Genomic DNA, 20,207 nt, shown 5'->3' with positions numbered 1-20,207 from the left:
TAGAAATAAAGAAATGATTTTTTCCCCGTGCATTAGAAGTAAAGAACTGTTTTTTTTCTTCTGTGCATTAGAAATTTTTTTTATTCTGAATGAAAATGTAAAGGTTAAACTTGGGTATTTTGTATTTGAATGTGTTAAAATTAAAACGCATTTGTTTTTTTGGTTTTCGAACTATAAATCTGGCATTTTATATTTGTATGTGTTCATATTTTTATTTGTTTATTTTTAGAACTGTATTTGTATATGTGTTAATTGTTTGTTTATTTTTAGAACTGTATTTGTGTGTGTTAATATTTGTTTGTTTATTTTTAGAACTGTATTTGTGTGTGTTAATATTTGTTTGTTTATTTTTAGAACTGTATTTGTATGTTTTAATTGTTTGTTTATTTTTAGAACTGTATTTGTATGTGTTAATATTTGTTTGTTTATTTTTAGAACTGTATTTGTGTGTGTTAATTGTTTGTTTATTTTTAGAACTGTATTTGTGTGTGTTAATATTTTTTTGTTTATTTTTAGAACTGTATTTGTATGTGTTCATATTTGTTTGTTTATTTTTATAGAACTGTATTTGTGTGTGTTAATTGTTTGTTTATTTTTAGAATTGTAAATGCGTTTTTGTTTTTTGTTTGTATTTATGTGTGTGTGCGTGTTAGTCTTTGTTTGTTTAATTTTAGAACTGTACATTGATTTGAATATGCTAAAATTGAAGACGCGTCTAGTCTTAGAACTGTAAATGCGAGTGTTTTGTATTTGAATGTCCTAGGAATGAAGAGGTATTTATCTTGCTTTGGAATATGTAAATACTATATTTTTTAATATAAATATATTTTGTATGTGTTAATAATGAAGAAATAGAAATAGTTTATATTTGTTTAATATTTGCATGTGTTAATAATGGAGAAATAGAAATACTTGATATTTTTTAAAATATTTGTGTGTGTGTTAAGAATGAAAGAGTAATAGTATACCTCCTAGCATATAGTATAGGTAGTGTAAGCTAGATGAATCATCTGTAGCAATGACTCATGCCACTAGCTCTAGTCCTATAACACTCTCGCTTGTACAAACTTCCCAACAGCCCACCGCTCTCCCCGGGCTTGCTTACAACTCTACCATCAACGATGCTATTATAATATAGCTCGAACTTTAAGTTCACCCGTGTTGAATTGGCTAAGCTAGGATAGTGAATGCACGGGTACAGGATGCCAGCACTGACTCTGATGTTCAGGTAAAATGTTATTTTAGTTTTACGTGTGTTGGCAATGTGTGCAGTTCGCTACAGAAGCGAAGCGAGAGACCGTGGGAATGAAAGAAGAGTGTGTTAGCCGATTACATGTAACATCCATTAGAATCATAGAGGAATATTGTGATATTGTTATTAATATTACATCAAGATTTAGCGATGTTTTATGTCAATATATGAGCTATAATAACCCACATGTAAGTTAATATTGTTATTTTCATATATCTACAATTCATTGATTTTAATATGTTTACTCGTTCCGTTTTCATTGCTTACGTCACCCAGTACTCGTCGCCACACGTATATATGTGTGTAAGCAATGACACTGACGCGGGGTGCGAGTAATTTTCGCAGTTAGATTATTAGTACAATACTAAAAGAATTACCCCTAATATGTTTGTTTTAGAATCGGGGCCAGATTAAGCTTGCATGGGGCATCTGGCTGAAAATGACCCTGGGGCCCATAGATCAACAATGAAAAGGGGACATATTATATTGGTTATCATCGTCCGCCCAGATGCTATTTGTATGTCAGAATGGTAGATAGATATATTCATTTGGCACAAACATAAACAACATTATCATAAAATTATAAATTGTATGCTTTACATAAAAATTGTAATTAGAACTGATTTTGAGGCCCCTTTGATAGAGCCCAGTTCCCCCTCCCCACTAGGTAATTAGAACTAGTACTTTGCAAGAGACCCTTGACGAAAGAGCAGGATGTTCGGTTTAAAGGGACAATAACACTCTTGCTGGCTTGACAGCTCCAGAAAATAAAAAAATAGCCTTATTCTAAGTATTAGATGTGTTAATTTCCACCTGTTGTGTAAATTATCCATTAAATCCTATTTTACTTGTCCAAAGGTTTCAAAATATTTTTAAATCCAAGTCACATTTGAAAAGCTTTACGTCAGGCTTTTCAAATCATTTAGTTGAATTTTTCCAATTTTTTAAATTAGGTGTGTTAAGATGAAATTTGTATCATCAATTAATTGGAATATTGTAAAATAGTACAATTTGTTGACCAGAATAAAGATTGGGACATATTATTCAGTTACAACAAGAGTGGTATTGAACCTTTAAGATTACAGGGCATATAAATAAATATACGTCTGTCCAATTAAACCTTTTGTTTTAACTAAATAAGGGACCACGGTGGCTCGGTGAGTAATACGTTGGCTAGCTAACCTGGGGATCCCTTATTTGATCCCGGTGTTGGTCGAGAATGTTTATCGGAAATTTCCGGCGTGGTCCCCCCTTGGTGCAGGACTGGGGGCCTGGCAAGGGACATTGCATAATCGTTCGAATGATACGAAAAAACGAGACCCCGTGAACACATTGGCGTGCACGTAAAAGAACCCTTGACAGTTGGAATTCGAAAATTTCCCTCATAGCACACTGTTTGGCATATGCCCGTCTTCATTAGGCCAGTCGGGGCAGAACGATAGGACGTTCTAAGTTCAGATAGGACGTTCTGAACTAAGTTCAAAGAGGTCCTAGAATTACAAATGTCACCAAAATATAAAAAATAATTAGTTATCTTTACAACTAATCAGCTGAAAGCGACATTCCAGTTTGTTAACCGACAATCTTTATCTTAGGCCGCGGTTAATTAATTGTATGTTTCTCATGACCCACCCGCATGTTCGTTTTCATCCGTAATAATTACGCACTTCCATAATTATTTGGCCAAATTTAGTGAGGTTTAAAATTTCTCCTTTAAAACTATATTTGTTTGCCTTTAAATATGAATAATTAATTGAAGCATTAAAATCAACTATTTATAGATGAACATGACACCGTAGGTGATAAGTAAAGCAAGCTAAAATGTGAAAAAATACACGGAGTCCATCCATAAAACCGGAAGTGATAAAGCCGTATCATATCTGTCATCCATACCAAGGAATGGTAGCTACAACATTCACCAAAGACCACTTATATACTCTGTAAGGCAATTGTCATTTGTAATAAAATTCACGGAAAGATATAAATGTCTTTTAATTCCTGCTAAATTATTTTATTTACTGACTAGCAACCAACGGTCCCAGAACTGCCGCCATGAGATAGCCTCGATCATGAGATACCTACTGGTTGACACTGCTTCACGTCTTTCACCGTATTTTATTAACAACACTATATAAAAGCAATGCAAATAGGTCATTTCGGAACTAAATGGTCCGTATTGATTTATTAGACCATATTAGTAGTGGGCGAAATCTTACAGGTGTGGTTTATGCAAAAAACAAAAGGTTTAGTATATAACATTGGTATGGTTTGTGCCAAACAAAAGGGGTTTAGTTATAGAACAGTGGCGTACTGTGGTCTGGTGATGCCCGGGGCCATCTCCTTGATTATAAACCCGCAAGGAAGGAGGACATTTTATATATGTAAATCCGATGAAATATTCAAATTAAGTACAACTTTCAAATTTCAGTAGCACTTGATTATAATTACGCTGTTCAATTAAATGTCCCACTTGAATTTAGCACATGGGGCCGTCGCCTTCGCCGTCTCTGCCCCCCCCCCCCTCTGTGCACGCCACTGGTATATAGTTTAGAACCATTAAAATCATTTTGATCTGGTAAATTATTTAAATCGATCAATTGGCTTACATTAGTTTTTATTGATTCCACACCGCCATCTTTATCAGTCTTCGACATGCATAGTAATAATAATTCAGCTGTCTTTTCTGTACAAGCCATCCCATTCTATATAGTATACCCAGAGGTTAAAATATAGTCTATTAGATGTGACATTAGAAATATATGTGACATGTGAACGATCTGTTTTGGTGAGCTTTTAAGAATTATTACCAGGTTTATAAAATGTTCACGTCTACGCATCTCAAATTAGACAAATACTAGCCGAAACGGGATTATTTTATCACGCAAACACCAGAACCAACCAGGCCCTACTTTTATCAACTTCTTTGTTTCCTTCTATTAACCGGTCATCTGATTGGGAATACTGCAATCAATGGTCTTCTCTAGTGAATAATAGAACAATTGGGCTTGGATACTGAAAGATGCAGTATGTAGGAGCTAAACCTGCATATTGCAGGTCTATTTTTAGGCTTCAAATGTTATCTAAATTATTAATTAGCCATTTATCCACATAAAAACCTCACAAGCAACCCTTTAGATCATTTAATTGCCTTGATATTGAAGGAATTAAAACACATTCGACATGTTTTGTCAAAACTTCAAACACTCATAATATAGCTCAGAATATAGTAATTTGAATGAAATATTCACTACGGGTAGCTCTTTATCTAAATCATATGTATAGATTCTTTAAAGTTATATTATGTTCATCCAAACATTACGTCAAAAATAGAAATATCTTATAGACATATTTCAGACCATATTATATGGTAATTGCATGCATATGTTTCTGCTCAATTTCCATGAATTGAATAACTAGAATATCTGCCAATTGAATTATCATATCAATTAATTCTTTACTTAGAATGCAACAGGTTGGTAAACCAAATCTGATTGGGAGTAATCTAAGGTCGATCAGCAAACCAATTTACTGTGATTCTACCTGTTTAACATTTCATTAGACTATTACAAAACTCTACAGTCATCCAAATCGTATTTAAAATGGCGGGAATTATAAGTAAACACTATTGACCATGAAATGACTATGACGTCATCAGAGCCATCTTGGAATGGTGATATCATCTCAAAAACCGTCCAGCATTCCAAGTGTGATGAATTGACAAAGCCTTGGGGGTGGGGCTGTGCCCAGTTAAAAAACACCCCAAACAGATCAAATAACCTCTATCCTCATTGGTTTACACTGCCGCCTGTATTAACCTCTAATATACGTTAATGTGACTTTTGTTAAAATCATCTGATAAAAGTCTTCTAACTAGAAAATTAACAACCACAAAGTGCTCCCATCAAAGGAAACTCTTTCCCAATATTATCCAGAGTCTTTACATTACATACGTAAAGTCCATTCCAATTTATCGTGAAAATATCAAATATTTAAGACACGGTAAATAATTTTAAAAACAGTACACGCCAGTGCGATATGTGAAATGAAATGAAATTGAGTTTAACGTCCTACTGTTCTGCTCCCAACTGCGCTTATGAAGACGGGCATAAGCCATACCGTGTGGGAAATTTTGCCGGGCAGCGGCACCACGGCCTACTTTTATATCGAATACTATCTGTCAAGGGATTTTTATTGGCCCGCCAATGTGTACACAGGACCTAGGTTTTTCGTTCCATCCGAACGACTAGACAGCTGTCCTTGTCGGGTCCTCTGTCCTGCATCACTGACAAGGGGGATCCACGTCGGAAAATCGGGATGAACTTTTTCGGGCAATGCAGGGATCGAACACCCGATCTCCAGGCTAGCGAGCCAACGTCTTACCCACTCAGTCACCGTGAGCCCCTTGATGTGGCTTGATGAACGAGGCTAAACGTTAGTGCGTAAGTAGAATGTCAAACCGTAATTCCGATGTAGACTGGACTATCCAGGCACAAGCGACTGCCATTGAATTTGGACTGCTCGCGTATTTCGACGACCAATTAGAAATTACAATAAAAGTTTAAAGCAATGAATTCAAATCAGTTTATATACCCTCATATTACATTTAGCGCCTTTAAAACAAACCTTTTTCGACTGCCTATCTTGTATTTTGGGCCTATTAGAAGCCATTTGGTTGGTAATTCAGCGCTGTATAGCTGCCACCACTCAGCATCAGCGTGAAAAATAAATGATCAAAAAATGGTAGGGCCACTTTAAAAAACTGTATAAATCCAGAAATAACAAAGTTGTTCCAAAAACTAGTACAGCAGCTTTCACTGGTATAATATAATATAGTAGTATATATTTAAGTGATATATAGGATAGGCTGGAGCCAGGACTAACATGTCGATATACGGTGTTCATAACTAAAACGGATGGTTTGCCAATTCCCCAGATATTTTCGTTTGTTCGCGAGTGGGGAGCCACGGTGCCTACGTGGGTAAGGCGCTGGCTCGCTGCATTGGCCGAGAAAGTTCATTGGGATTTTCCGACGTGGTATCCAATTGTCCGTGGTGCAGGACGGAGGGTCTGACAAGGACAGATGTCTAGTCGTTCGGATGGGACTAAAACCGAGGTCCCGTGTATACATTCCAGGCAGTTGGAATTCGATGTAAGAGTAGGCCATAGTGCCGCTACCCGGCCAAAATTTCCCTCATAGCACACTGTATAGCCTATTCCCGTCTTTATTAACCCATTCGGAGTAGAACAGTAGGGCGTTAAAACAATTTCATTTCATTTGTTCGTGAGTGGAGGTTAACGTCAACTAGTTACGTGAGTGTCATCACAGACACATGTTTCCAAAGAGATTTGCTAGAAGAATCAGTCGTGCTTGGAAAGCTAATCTAGCGTAGGGCTGAATAAGAGGATGGAAAAGGTAATTTGTAGTCCTCATCTCCCCAGTAGTGTCTTCTGAAATACACAGTGTCTGACGAAAACTTTCAGTCACATTCTCAACCGATACGTCACATGTGCACGGTCCCCAGATCATTGACGCGCATACGTTTGATGATGCCCGGGGTCAGCCCCTTGATTGTATGCCCTCAAGACTCAAGCATAAGGCCTAGTATTTAGAAGTGTGAGAAAGGGAAGACACTTTAAATATGCGAAAAAAAAGATGAAATAATTACATTAAGTAGGACAGTTTGCACAACAAAGTTAATTCCACTCTTTGATTGAATCCCCTGTCATCCGCCGCAATGAAACGCATGTCCGGGGGTTGTTTCCCCCTCTTTGCATGCCAGTAACCCAGATATTGATACGTCATAGGTTATGTACACAAGGTGAGAATACGTCACAGGTTTTATACATCAGATGAAAATTGATACGTCATAGGTTATATACACCCGATGAGAATTGATAGGTTATAGGTTATATACACCAGGTGATAATTGACACATTGATTTATTATGAACGTCAAAATGAACGTTGGAGTCTATCTAAAGCGGTAGACACACTAGATGAATAGAAAATTCGGCCGAATTGTATTCGCCTAGTCTGTCCGCTTCGCCGAAGCATTCGCCCGATTGTAGAATTAATTAGCCAATCACCACTCATATCGATAAGTAACGTGACTGTTTGAAGACATGGTCGCTTCCATGTTTAATCAGTGACTTGAAAGGTGATAAAATCGACTGGTGAATCGGGCGAAGGATTCGCCAGGTATGTCCGCTCATTCGGCTGCAATTTGGCGCCGATTGATTCAGCCGAATCATTCGATAGGTGTGTTCAGCGCATTAGGCTACGTTAGTTTGCATAGTTCCAGATTTCAGAATGCAAACAAAAACAAAACAAAAAAACAAAACCCAAACGTTTAACACGTAACGAAAATCCATGATATTCAGTTTAACAAAATGAAATTGCGAGGGTGAAATACTTGATATTAAAAAGTCAATACAAGATCTATCATTCGACATCTTGAACGATTTATCTTTCTATTTAAGCCTTATATGTGAGATTGTTTATTTTTGGATATGCCCAAATGCATTTCAGGACAGAAACTAACTAAACTTACTTTAAGGGGATCAAATAAAACATAATGCGCTCAGCAAATAAAGCATAATGTTGAAACTGACAACCGCCCTACTCTATATAAGAATGGGCTGTAAATTAATAACGTCTTTCATTTAGTAAAGTGGCGTGGTTTCGAGTAGGGTCGCCCGTCTAACTCCTTGTATTCTCTTGACTCTGGTTTCCTCAGCAGACCATAAATGCCTTAATTTTCCAACCAATCCTTATATTCAGTTACCGCCGTGATACCCAATATAAATACCAACATTATCCTTTCGCTTCGCCAGATCACCCCCAGCACTAAAAAAGTTGGATATTGGAGTGAAACTTTGGTTAGAAACCAACATCCATAGATACAAGAACAGAAATGGATATAGGTGACCATTAAAGCTTAGCGTCAGTATTGTTAAAGCTATATAAACATTAAGTCTGTACTTGTATATTTTTGTCGAAATGATTCTGAGTTGATGAAATATGGCCAGGTTTCAAATATAATTTATCTTGTATTTTGCAGGTACTGGAGGATTCAAAGAGAAGAATCGATAAATTACTTGTAGACTTGAGAATGGCTTTGACGTCTTCTGCTTATAGGAGTGATGACAACGAGAAGAATCTAAACGTGTTATCAGCAAGCAATTCAGCTGTCAAGAAGAGAAAGAGAGTGTTGGGTACAAACGGACATATTGGAACACCTATCTCCGGTCTCAGTTCGGATGTCAACATTTTCAATCCTGGTGTGTACAAGAAGTACGTTTCCCAAAGATCCAGGGACGAAGCGTCCGAAAATCTTGATAATTCATTTAATCTTGATACAGTTGAAATGAAGGGTTTGGCTTTTTTGCCCGATAGTTCAGTAATTGTGGATAGCAATATCATCTCGTCTAACGACCTTGGCGATAGTACTTGGCATGACAGTCCAATTGTGAAGCATTTGCAATTATTGAGAAAAAGACATTGTTTTAACAACAAAGAAGCTACTCGTTTAGATGACTCTGTAGATGTGTTATTAGAAAACAATGATTTAGGTTTTTCAAAGCAAAATATCGTTGATTGGTCAATGAAACTATTAGAAAGGGAATTACTGATTTTGTCAACGGAAAATAACAACAATAATGTAAGGTTTTGTGATATTAATGGCAATGACTCAGGAATATCAGACGTGACTGGTGTTAGTTTTAGAATGGACAATAAGAAACCCACAGATCGTGCTGAGGAGTCTCCTGGCGAAGGCCTTGGGGAATCGGTACCCAAGAGGCTTCGAACAGAACGACAAGAAGAAACTACCCGAAGTCTTCTAATCATAGGTTCATCTGCGGCTTCAGAAAGACGACTACAAGATGAAGAGGAAGGTTCCACATCGGGATCGTCTTTATCGGAGTCTCCCACAAAGCCACAAGCAATGTTTCGTGAGTCAGTTAGTGGGTCTAAGATTTCAACTTCACGCTCTACCTCCAGTTCAACCTCATCAGCATCTTCCGAAGTATCTTCAAAACAATTAACCGAAATCTCACAACCAACAAGTGAACTCAGGTCCCAAGAAGATGCTCCAACAACCGAAAAAGATTTAATTAACGTAACTATATCAATGAAATCCTGTGGAATTATCGAGACGAAACAAGCCTCGTCACAAGTTTCTTCAATTCTTATGGGACCAGTTACTTCACATGCGCATATTGATACGGCTGTTACTGTGACAACCTCTCGACCAACTCAACCTGATCTCAGCACAGCAACTACATCACGTGACACTAATACGGATAATCTATTGGATAGCGAATGTGTTCTATATTCAAGTAGTCTTCCCAGTAATCCTCAAGACATTTCTCCTATAGACCGAGGTGTTCTTGATCCCCTTGCCCAAATTCTCTCCCAGGGCGATGACAGGGTAAGTTTTATTTAAATATATGTATGTATATATATATGTGAGAGATAGAAGAAGATTACATTATTTTTAAGGACTTTAAGCATAATGATGTAATATTTGGGGAAAATGTGTGTACGAATTTTGCTCTTATCCGCCAAAGTTTCTTTTTTTCCCTTGAGCTCGACAATTTGTTTACGCATATGTATTAACGCAAGAATATTACTGGGCGGTTTCACGTAAATATAATTTCGAATGACGTAAATATAATCCAGTGTACCACGTGAATACAAATCCATATGTCACGTAAATGTACTATGATTTTATATGAGTCACGTAAATATAATTAAATATGGCATATACTGCCAAAATGCAATTTTAAACGATATTCTATTGCGTAAATGTAATTTCATGACATAATAACACTATTATTTATGTTGATTGCTTATACTTTCAGCATTTTATTCCCATAGATGATGAAACAGTTGCAGACTCTGGGACAAATATTCATGGTACGTCACAGCATAATAACTGACTTGTTTTTATCAAATCTTTGAAGAATGATCATACATGTAATTTTTGTTGTGTAATAATACTAAACCAGATCTAGGCTGCCTCTTTCCTAAACACTAAAATAGGACCAGTCAAGCAACCCCTGGGTTTGTATGCCATATATAGATTGTAGTGTAGGTCCTAGTACTCACAAATGTTAGAAATGTTAAACCAGATAAAATATTCAAAAAAAAATATTGAAATTAAATAGCACAGATTGTTCAACGAAGTTTATGGCCATAATTTCAAATTAAACAACCCAAAACATTTGATTTTGATATCGATGTTCAATTGGATTCTCCCTTGAATTGGGTGCTGGGGGCTACCCCCCCCCCCTGCCCCACTACCCTTCACGACCCTGGAAAGCACCCTTTATGTTGAAGTTGTATAGAGATGCATTGTGTCTTTATTTTGACTTCAAATTTATTATAAATTATACTTTAGACATTTATTCACATAACAAGCCTATAATCAACTCTGTAGATCTTCGGATGGCTGAGATTTGAACGGATTAAAACACGGTCGCCATTTAATGATTTAATTCAAATATGGCTAATCGAGGCTAAGCCTTGAATAACAAGTACCGCTGTTACGATAATAAACAATCTATCCTATATCTTGTCAAAACTTCAAACAGTGATAAAGTAATATGCATGACATTTTCAATATATTCATTTTATATTATCAATTTTTGAACTATTTTACATAACGCATTTTTAATAAACGTGGTCTAAAGCGACACGAAGCTGATTTTTGGTACGATTCAACGTTTGAACCTAGAAAATCTCGTGGGTTTCTCGCGTGTTCTTTCACACTTAATAAACAGTATAACCATGGACGCAGGTGGAACATTATTACTAAAATTAAAAATTACCATATTGTGTTGGTTGTGAATGAGACTGATCGGGGGTCATCTCGGTAGCAAACCACGAAATATGCTACGGATAAGGCAACTATAAACGATTACAAACTAGGTAATATTGTAGCTCGATAGCAGATGATCCAAGGGAGGTAACTGACAAATAGTTTACTGTTTGTCAAGATCAGGAAAGAGACCGATAATGTTGTAAGAGAATGATCTCATCACAATTTATTGCCCATTCCCTGTCGACGTATTACCTGTATGACTGGCATCTAATCTATAAATGTAAAATTGTTTGAAGATTACAGAAAGTAGGACATTAAACCCCATTACATTTTATTTGTTCGAAGATGTTTTCATTTTGACTTTAATGTGGTTTCATTAATTGTAGTTCCAGTTTAATTAAAGATGCATTATTCAAGAGCTTAATCTGCTCAATACAGATCTTTCGTTAGGCATCAAATGTTATATAAATCATTAATTAGACATATATTTACATGCCAGGTCCATAATCAACTCTCTAGAACTTCGGATGGTTTTAATTTTCAACAGATTTAAATATGATTGGCAGTTAATGATTTAATTTAAAATTGGATAATCATGACTTTGTTTATTATCGTAACAACGGTAGCAATGACAATCGAGACTACAGTGTTCAGCAAACGGTGATAACTCCGCTCAAAATAAAGTAATTTGACTGAAATTTTCAACATATTCCCTTTTCAGTATATATTTTTGAACTATTATATGGACAACTGTCAGCTCTGTATCTGAATCTTACATAATGCATCTTTAAAATGAGCTGTCAGTTATGTTTTTGGGGGTTGAATGGCATTGGTCATCTGCCATATCATATTATTGGAAGCGGAAATTTATTTAGGCTGTATTAAATTGTCTGTATTGGTGTACGGGGTTGCGTGTTGAGGTGAATTATGTGAAGAATCAGGCCACAGGCAATATGACCGTGTCCCTGATTGGTTTAGTGATCGTATGGCTTGTGATTGTAGAAGTGTAAAATAACAAACTGAAATTGTAATAAAATCATAATTTTATTAGATTTAGAATATTTTACGTTTTGGATTTAAATCTTAACCTTAATTTTACGATTACAATATTTAGAACACTGCATGCTGGTTTCATTGTCTGTATATTTGATGATTGTCGCCTTTAAAATCGATTTATTTCAACAGTTTTAGAATCCTGTTAGTTTTACTCTATAAAACTGTTTGTTTTTACGATGTTTTATATTACGGATTATAAACGTTAGTCATAGAACAGAATTAATAACAAAATGGCAGTATATAATGAAGTGCAATTTAAGAATTTCAAACATGTATATAGGAATTTATAAATGTTAGGATTATATAAAATTTAATCGCTTCAGGTGTTGTATTTTACATAAAATGAATATATTGAGTGTTATATGTTTTGTTTTTTTTAAATATACAATTCATTTGTAATTTTTTTTGAAATAATATCAATTATTATCCAATTATCTACATCATCACAATTGACTCGCGCCAAATATGGTTGGCCATAAACATTCTTGGTACCCGGTGTAATTATCAATTAAAAGGTTTTAATTTAAACAGGCTATGACGTCAGTTTACCTGCCTGAAGAAAAGATAACCTTTTGGAGATATCAATTTCAGAATTAATAATTTTATATTCATAAATCGATCATTTTAAAGGGATGATTTTATATTTTCTGTTACAAATTAAAAGGGTTGTATGAATACGCAATTCATTGAAATCTAAGCCAGTGCATGTTTTACTTAAATTTATATTGATTATTGATTATATTGATTAGAATATATTACCATTGCTTTAAGAAGCAATTTTGATGATTGCAATTCTTAACACGAAACTCTGGTTTTATATAGCTTTAGTTGGACATAACAGAATATTATGTTTTTCTTGTTTTTGGGTACAATCTGGCTATTATACACATATGCCATGACTACGATTAATAGTGGTTTGTTCTCATTGCTACTAAAATGTGTTTCCTTTACGCAGTGAGCTGGAAGGTGGTTGTCGCATATCATATTCCAAAGGGCATGTGAGTTGACTGCCTAATATAAATTCAATGAAGGTCACATTACGGTATTTTATCGATTAAAACATGATATATTAAAGAAGACCTTCGGAATGTCATCTATTAATTGCTAGAGTAATATATCACGTTTTTTCATTGTTTTCCAAATGATCTCTGGGTTCAGAAGAATTAAATTGTTTTTCTTTTTTCTTTTTACATAGAAGTGCGATTTTAAGACATGGGCGATTTCTTTTAAACTGAACGCTGGTCGTTTTTTGAAAGATTTTTGCTGCCACATGAATTTTATATTGATATTGTGATATTATATGCTTTTAAAACTGATTATTAGATTATATCGTTCTTTTAATTCTCCTTAATTAAATATATAAGCTTTGGAAAAAGACATAAAAAAAGAACCATGTCATCTATCCATTAGATTATTTTGTTTGAGGTTTTATTATAATCAACAATTTTGTTGTGCAATATTTCCATGTAGCTTATATTGGGGTTTCGATTTGAGTTTTGTTCAATAGTGTCTATAATATGTGATACATATAACAAATGTGATATTTTGAGAATAAAATGGTAGTTGATTAGTTTATTAAATGATATACTTTTTACTAAAATTCATTAATATGTGATAAGAATAGAATCTTTGTAACATTTTGAATTACATTTGTTTCTTTAATTACAAATAAATATAGAAAGTGGACATTGTTCGTTCATAACGTTAATAACATTTACATAGATTTAATATATATTTGTTTTAAAATATAAAACATAAACTTAATATTGAGTCGTTTTTAATTTACACATAAGAGATGATTTGCATCGTGTGTTTATTCGCTTGATATGCTATACTTATATTGAAGATGTAATGTAATTAATGGTATATAACCTTGTATCACCCTTTATGAAATTTGTTATATCCTCTGATGTCCCCCTATTGTTAATGTTTTGATGTATATATGTTACAGATATTATTGACCGCTTGCCAAATGTTTATATATTATAGTATTATATATATATATATATATATATATATATATATATGTTTATCTAGTTTGAATATAAATATATCTGTGCAGTATTATGGTTATCGTAATATGTCCTAATGTTACACAGTTTTCACAGCTATTGTTATCAAGAATTGTAAAACATGTCGGTTCCTCCTCGCCTCCTTTTAGTTATTTTTTGACCGCATAAACACTCGAATTCCAAACCTAAAGAGCTTATGTTTCTAGTTATCGTCCAAGACCAACACCCTACCTACCCCCCAACAAAAAAACCCCAAAAAACAAAAAACAAAACAAAACAACACCCCCGAACATTCTAGGTTCTACAAAACAAAAAGGGTAACTCCGCTCATTTGAAAATGAATGATAGATAACATGTCCGAAAATGCAGGTTGATTTGATTTCACTGTCTGCATGTGCTATATGTTAATCGGCTAGCCTTATTATTTTAATCCCCAGTCTTAGGCTAAAACTGGATATTATATTGTTTGATTTCTTAAAGGCTCGATGCGTCATTTGCATTTTCGCTAAAATATCAAATTTCTCACGACTTAACCCATGCTAAATTGATTATTTAACATTTAATTAACACAGAATCGAAGTATCAACGTTCAATCTTCCGGCTTGGATTCAATCGGGTTAAAACTAGACCCATCAGGTTTCTCCGCTGCCAATAAAATATGGTGGTGTTTTGTTACTAGCGAGAAACACAGATCGATGAAATTTCAAATTATCATAACTTTGCAAATACTGGATGGAATTGAACCATTTATAGACTGACATTCTTATTACATATGACACTTCCACAATATTGTAGGGATTCCTATAGCGCTAAATGCCGCATCGGGCCTTTAAAGAAGAAAGTCTTCCTTTTACACTAACACTGTCAAAATATCTATTATAACTATTGTATTTTAGTCAAAAAGTCTGTTATAACTATTGTATTTTAGTCAAAAAGTCTGTTATAACTATTGTATTTTAGTCAAAAAGTCTGTTATAACTATTGTATTTTAGTCAAAAAGTCTGTTTTAACTATTATATTTTAGTCAAAAGAAGAGAAACAATTAAGAAGTGAAACGAGACGGTTTATGTCTCTTTTCCCCATAGATATATAAGGCTGATGGTACTTACATATGACTATTGTTGCATTGAATCTGATACTGTATCTGTTTATTTTATTTTTTTGTGGAGATTTAGAAATTTTACTGGTAATAAACGATCAAACTTTAAGTTTTGTTCTTCATCAATCCGAAAATATATTTATTTGATTATTCTGGTCGGGTGAAACGGAAAAATGCTTCAGTGCATTGAAAATCTTCGCTGTTCAGTTAAATAATCCACTCTTTTACATGATTTATCAATTTGGAGATGTTCAAGTTTGATTGTATGTAAATTAGATATTGCGAATCTGAGAAAAATCTGTCAACTGATCTCTGAGAAAAGTCTGTCGAATGATCTTTGAGAAAAAAACTGTCGACTGATGTCTGAGAAAAAACTGTCGATTGATGTCTGAGAAACGTTTTCAATTTATCTGTGCACAAACCCTTTCCTATTACACATTCCTATTCCATATATTATTATGCTGTTATAATTGAAACGTTAATGAAATAACTTGTTTAACGCTCGATTTCAATGCCCGACAACAATACGAGTCGCTATTTGTAGCCAACTAAACTGTTCGATACTAATAATGGGAAAGTCTTTTCCCAATGAAAGACTTCTTTCAGCACTGTTGAAGATTGCATGACTTCGGGGTCACTTCTAATGTTAGACAGCTTTTAGCTCTTTAAAACCAATGGTAAAATATCTAACTATCAATGTAGGTTACGACATAGTGAGGCAGATAACTGTAATAATCATTCAAATGTGGATACAGGCACGGACTTGTGTATGGTAGTCTACCGTGTGCACATTTGATACATTAAGAAATTCCCGAAAGAATTTTAAATTTTCAAATTACATAGGTCCAAGCCATCTCAAAGCAATACATACTTAATTGGTTTTTACGATTCTATTTATCCAATATACATATCGGCTAAGCCAAATATAATTGCAATCTACAATTTTACTATCCTTATTATCGTCGCTGTGTATCTGATATTCATATTCTCTTACTACTCTCAGGCAGGTTGATGTCATAACTGCATAATAACTAGCTATGATATAATAACATTAAGCGAACGTGGCTTGACAAAAACATCAAATCTGATTCTATAGCTTTACCTAACTACCATCTGCTTGTCATGAAAGATAGAAACAATCGGTGAGGTGATTAATTATATTCGTAATTCCATATCATTCAAACGTAGAAATGATTTAGAAAATGAACTATATTGAATCAATAATAACAAGTTTCTATATGGTAACCATTACAAATCACCCTCTTCAACGTCCAATATCACTCAACAGAAATTTTATTCTTTTCAACAAGCTATTACTGATCCTATTCATAAGTGCATAATATTATTAGGAGATTTTAATATTCATTTGCAAATAAAAAAACCCAGCTAGTTTTATTCACGACAAAAACAGCTTATTAGACCCGACTCAATTAGTAAATAAATCAATCCATCATAGCAAAACCAGTAAACAAATTTCCCTACTAGACAATTTATGTAGTGACCATTGCGTATTTTTCTGTAAGTTATCACTTATTGTTCCTTAAGAAAAGTGCTTTAAACGAATGACATGAAATTACGAAAATACAAATCTTGACGGTATACGCACAGAAACATTATATACTAACTAGTACAATCTAGTCGATCGTTCTGATATTGATGCATCCTGGGTTTAATTCACGAGCAAATTGATTAAAGATACATTAGGGAGATTAGATAAAGAGCTGGCAGTTCTCACTATAATAGTTAACATCTAGATAATGTAAAGTCAATTTGCTGAAAATTTCAGTCAAATCGATTCACTCTGAACTGAGAATTTAGCGATTGAATTTGGGACCTAGCCTCGATCATCATTACTACAGTCGGTACGATAAAAAACATAGTCTCGATTTTTTTCTTTAATCATGAATGAGTGTTTAGCAGCAGATCGAATTATAATTCACTAAATATCGCAGGCTAGCGATGACATCGAGAGTTGATTATGGTCTGGATAAGTTAATGTCTAATTAATAATTTAGATAACATTTCAGGCCTAAAGAAAGACCTGCAATTGGCAGATTTAGCTCTTGCATAATGTAGATTTAATATAGTAAAAAAACAATATACCAAATATATTGGATGAATAACAGAATTAGAAGAATGAAAAAGAAGACAAAGATTACATAAGAGAGAAGTAAAACGAAATTTGGAAACTGTTTGGCATAACTTTCATAAAATACGAAATGGCTACATAAATGTGATAAGGAAATGTAAAAAAGGGTATAATAGGTCGGTTTAATTCATTATTTATACATTTGGATCATGACGTGACTTTCACATTTTTTTTTTTTTGTAATTTAAAAAGCCATTTATGAAGGGTGATTCACGTTTCACCGGTGTATAAGTCTCAAATATCAGATAAATTTATACATAAAATGGTCAGGTGATGCATAGGCGTAATAGCTTGAAGAATGTTTTCCTGCTATTCAAGCCCGCGAATATAGCAATTTCAATGTGACTTACCTAAATCCCAAATCCCAAACAAATTTTGAAAATTTAACCGCCACAACTTCAAAGTTTCCAATTGGTTTGGACCTGAATTCCAACATCCCAATCAGTCAAAAGAAAACAAGAAATACATTTTTAAAATAAATAAATAAGATAATAAAACAAAATTCAAAGGGAATTTTAATTGTAAGTGGTGACTTTAACGATACTTTAGCTACACAGGATAGGGAAAAATAAACATTCGGGAGTAATTTGTAAACCGTCTTAAAGTTTAAAAGATATATTAAAATATTAAAATATAATAAATTAATTGATATTTGGAGAACTTTAAATAAAGAAAAACAACAATTTACGTGGCTTAGGAATGACCAGTCACAATATAGTAGGATTGATTTATTCTGGGTATCAAAGTATTTGTATCCTCAGATATATGCATATGCATATGAGCAGTTGAGAGAATACAAAAACATTTGTTGTTTCAACACAAGTTTTTTTTCAGTGTACTTTGAGAAAATTGACGCAAATATTAATGATAAAGAACACTTTAGCACAACAATAATGGTGGAATACCAAGTCACAGGCTGCATCTTCAAACGAGACCCCTTCACTAATAGTTGTTTTCGCCCACTGATAAAAGCCAATGCCCTTAATAATTATGTCATACAGCAACCTTAACTGCAAGTACTAATAAATCTTTTCCGCTCGTCGAATTGAATATTAATAGTCCAGGCATGATGATACCAACACCTGGGAAGTCAAGGACGCAATAAATAACCTTGATATATAAAAAACCTCCCTTCCGGACGATGTAAGCTCGACAATTTTAAGATATATTGTAAATGAAATTAGTAATCCCTTGTGCCTACTCTTTCGATTTTCACTAGAAACACACACTGTTCCAAATATACATGTATGTAAATTTGCAAATGTCATTGCTATTTTCAAAAAAGGCACCCAAATGACTGCAGCAATTGTCGAATCATTTCCCTCCACAAGGTCAATAAAGCACTTCAAAGAGGATTCCTACCAGGTGATTTAACTATCTTCCAACTAATAGATCTAAATCACTTTTTGTGTTAAGCCACTGATCATGACAACTTTGTGGGTTTACACGGGGTATTCTGGTGGAAGCGGGCGTTGAACACTAAGAACAACAACAACAGCCCGTTTCAAGTTGCTGTATTCACGGGTTGATATAGCGGCCGTCCAATTTTCTTATACCTCCATCCCTCGTTGGATACAGACCATGGCGGTTATTCAAACTACCACATTATTTATCAAGCAACCTACTATTCGGCACAAACTGTCAAGGTTACTACGTCGGGCTCCGGACCTTGACTCCCCTCCCCACAGCCCCCCCCCCCAAAAAAAAAACCCCCAAATAAAACAAAGATAAAAAAAAATATTGTTTGCAACTACTTTAAATTGGTTGCCTCGTGGACAAATATTTATCGAAAGGTCCATGGAAGCATCCCCAGCCTGCTTTCCCGACAAATAGCTTTCCAGGTCCTCGGAAGAACAAAACGTCGAGAACACATCGGGGAAAATTGTCATTTTTGGTAGTTCTCCCGAGGCTTCCCGATGGTTCCACATGGTTCGCAACGCCCCCCCCCCCCCCGAAGCTTCCCCCGGTGGGAAACTGTTCCCGACGCCTCCTGAGGCTCATCAATTTCCATCAGTAGTACATCACCAAAGCAAAAATCCCCAGTAGTACCAAGGTGTAAGTACTGCCAATCTGCCACCACGCATGAGACTCAGTGGTACCAAGGTAAGAGCCGCCTATCTGCCACCACGCATGAGACTCAGTGGTACCAAGGTAAGAGCCGCCTATCTGCCACCACGCATGAGACTGAGAACTCTCAGAAAGAATCTACTTAAAGATACATTATGTAAGATTCAGTTAAAGAGCTAACCATTCTTGCTGTAATAGTTCTAAAATAGATAATGCAAAATGTATATATTGAAAATTTCATTCAAATTACTCTATTGCGAGCGAAGATGTTGGCCTTTGAAGGTCTGACAACACGTGTGCATTAATTGCAACACATGTACTGGCTGTTCGAACCTAAGCCTCACTTCTCCATTTTTAAATTAGATCAAAATATGGCTGAACCGTACTGATCTACTTAATATCGGAGCTAACCGATGGCATCTAGAGTTGATTATGGTCTTGTCATGTTAATAAATATCTAATTAATAGTTTATATAACATTTCATGCCTAAAGATAGACCCGCAAAAGGCAGATTTAGCTCTTAGATAAGGTATGTTTAATAAAAGAAACATGTGCTTCATGACGTGCTTCATGCTTCCCTGTGTCGATTCAACGTAACATAAAATTGAAGATTTGCGCACATAATATTATGCTACGGTAGATCTACTAGATCTAACAATGTAACATTAAAAAAAAGAAAAAAAAACCCAAAAAGAACACCTACCTACCGACCCTACCCTATTTTCCATCCGTTACAGGAAACAGA

The 20,207-nt window shown here is 34.7% G+C and overlaps 1 protein-coding gene across 2 annotated transcripts; it reads left to right on the top strand.

Annotated features, from left to right (window-relative positions):
- Positions 1-1,069: 1,069 nt before the first annotated feature.
- Positions 1,070-15,354, top strand: LOC126832174 (uncharacterized). Of its 2 annotated transcripts, none has more exons than XM_050562883.2 (3): positions 1,070-1,228; positions 8,313-9,683; positions 10,117-15,354. In XM_050562883.2, the coding sequence occupies exons 2-3, from the start codon at positions 8,364-8,366 to the stop codon at positions 10,192-10,194; spliced, it is 1,398 nt and encodes a 465-aa protein (XP_050418840.1). In that variant the 5' UTR covers positions 1,070-1,228; positions 8,313-8,363; the 3' UTR covers positions 10,195-15,354. The 2 variants fall into 2 exon arrangements, with proteins under 2 accessions (XP_050418840.1, XP_050418838.1); XM_050562881.1 differs by lacking the exon at positions 1,070-1,228 and adding an exon at positions 1,272-1,440.
- The last annotated feature ends 4,853 nt before the right edge of the window (positions 15,355-20,207 follow it).

Source organism: Patella vulgata, chromosome 9 (genome assembly GCF_932274485.2).
Source record: "Patella vulgata chromosome 9, xgPatVulg1.2, whole genome shotgun sequence".
Classification (NCBI taxonomy): Eukaryota; Metazoa; Mollusca; class Gastropoda; family Patellidae; genus Patella; species Patella vulgata.
This window is presented reverse-complemented; position numbering and strand designations above follow the sequence as displayed.

Excerpts from the sequence above, each read along its gene's own strand:
- LOC126832174 (XM_050562881.1), top strand. The coding sequence starts at position 1,306 with ATGAAAGAAGAGTGTGTTAGCCGATTACATGTAACATCCATTAGAATC. Across the intron at positions 1,441-8,312 it reads TGAGCTATAATAACCCACAT|GTACTGGAGGATTCAAAGAG; the intron begins GTAAGTTAATAT and ends TGTATTTTGCAG. Across the intron at positions 9,684-10,116 it reads TCTCCCAGGGCGATGACAGG|CATTTTATTCCCATAGATGA; the intron begins GTAAGTTTTATT and ends TTATACTTTCAG.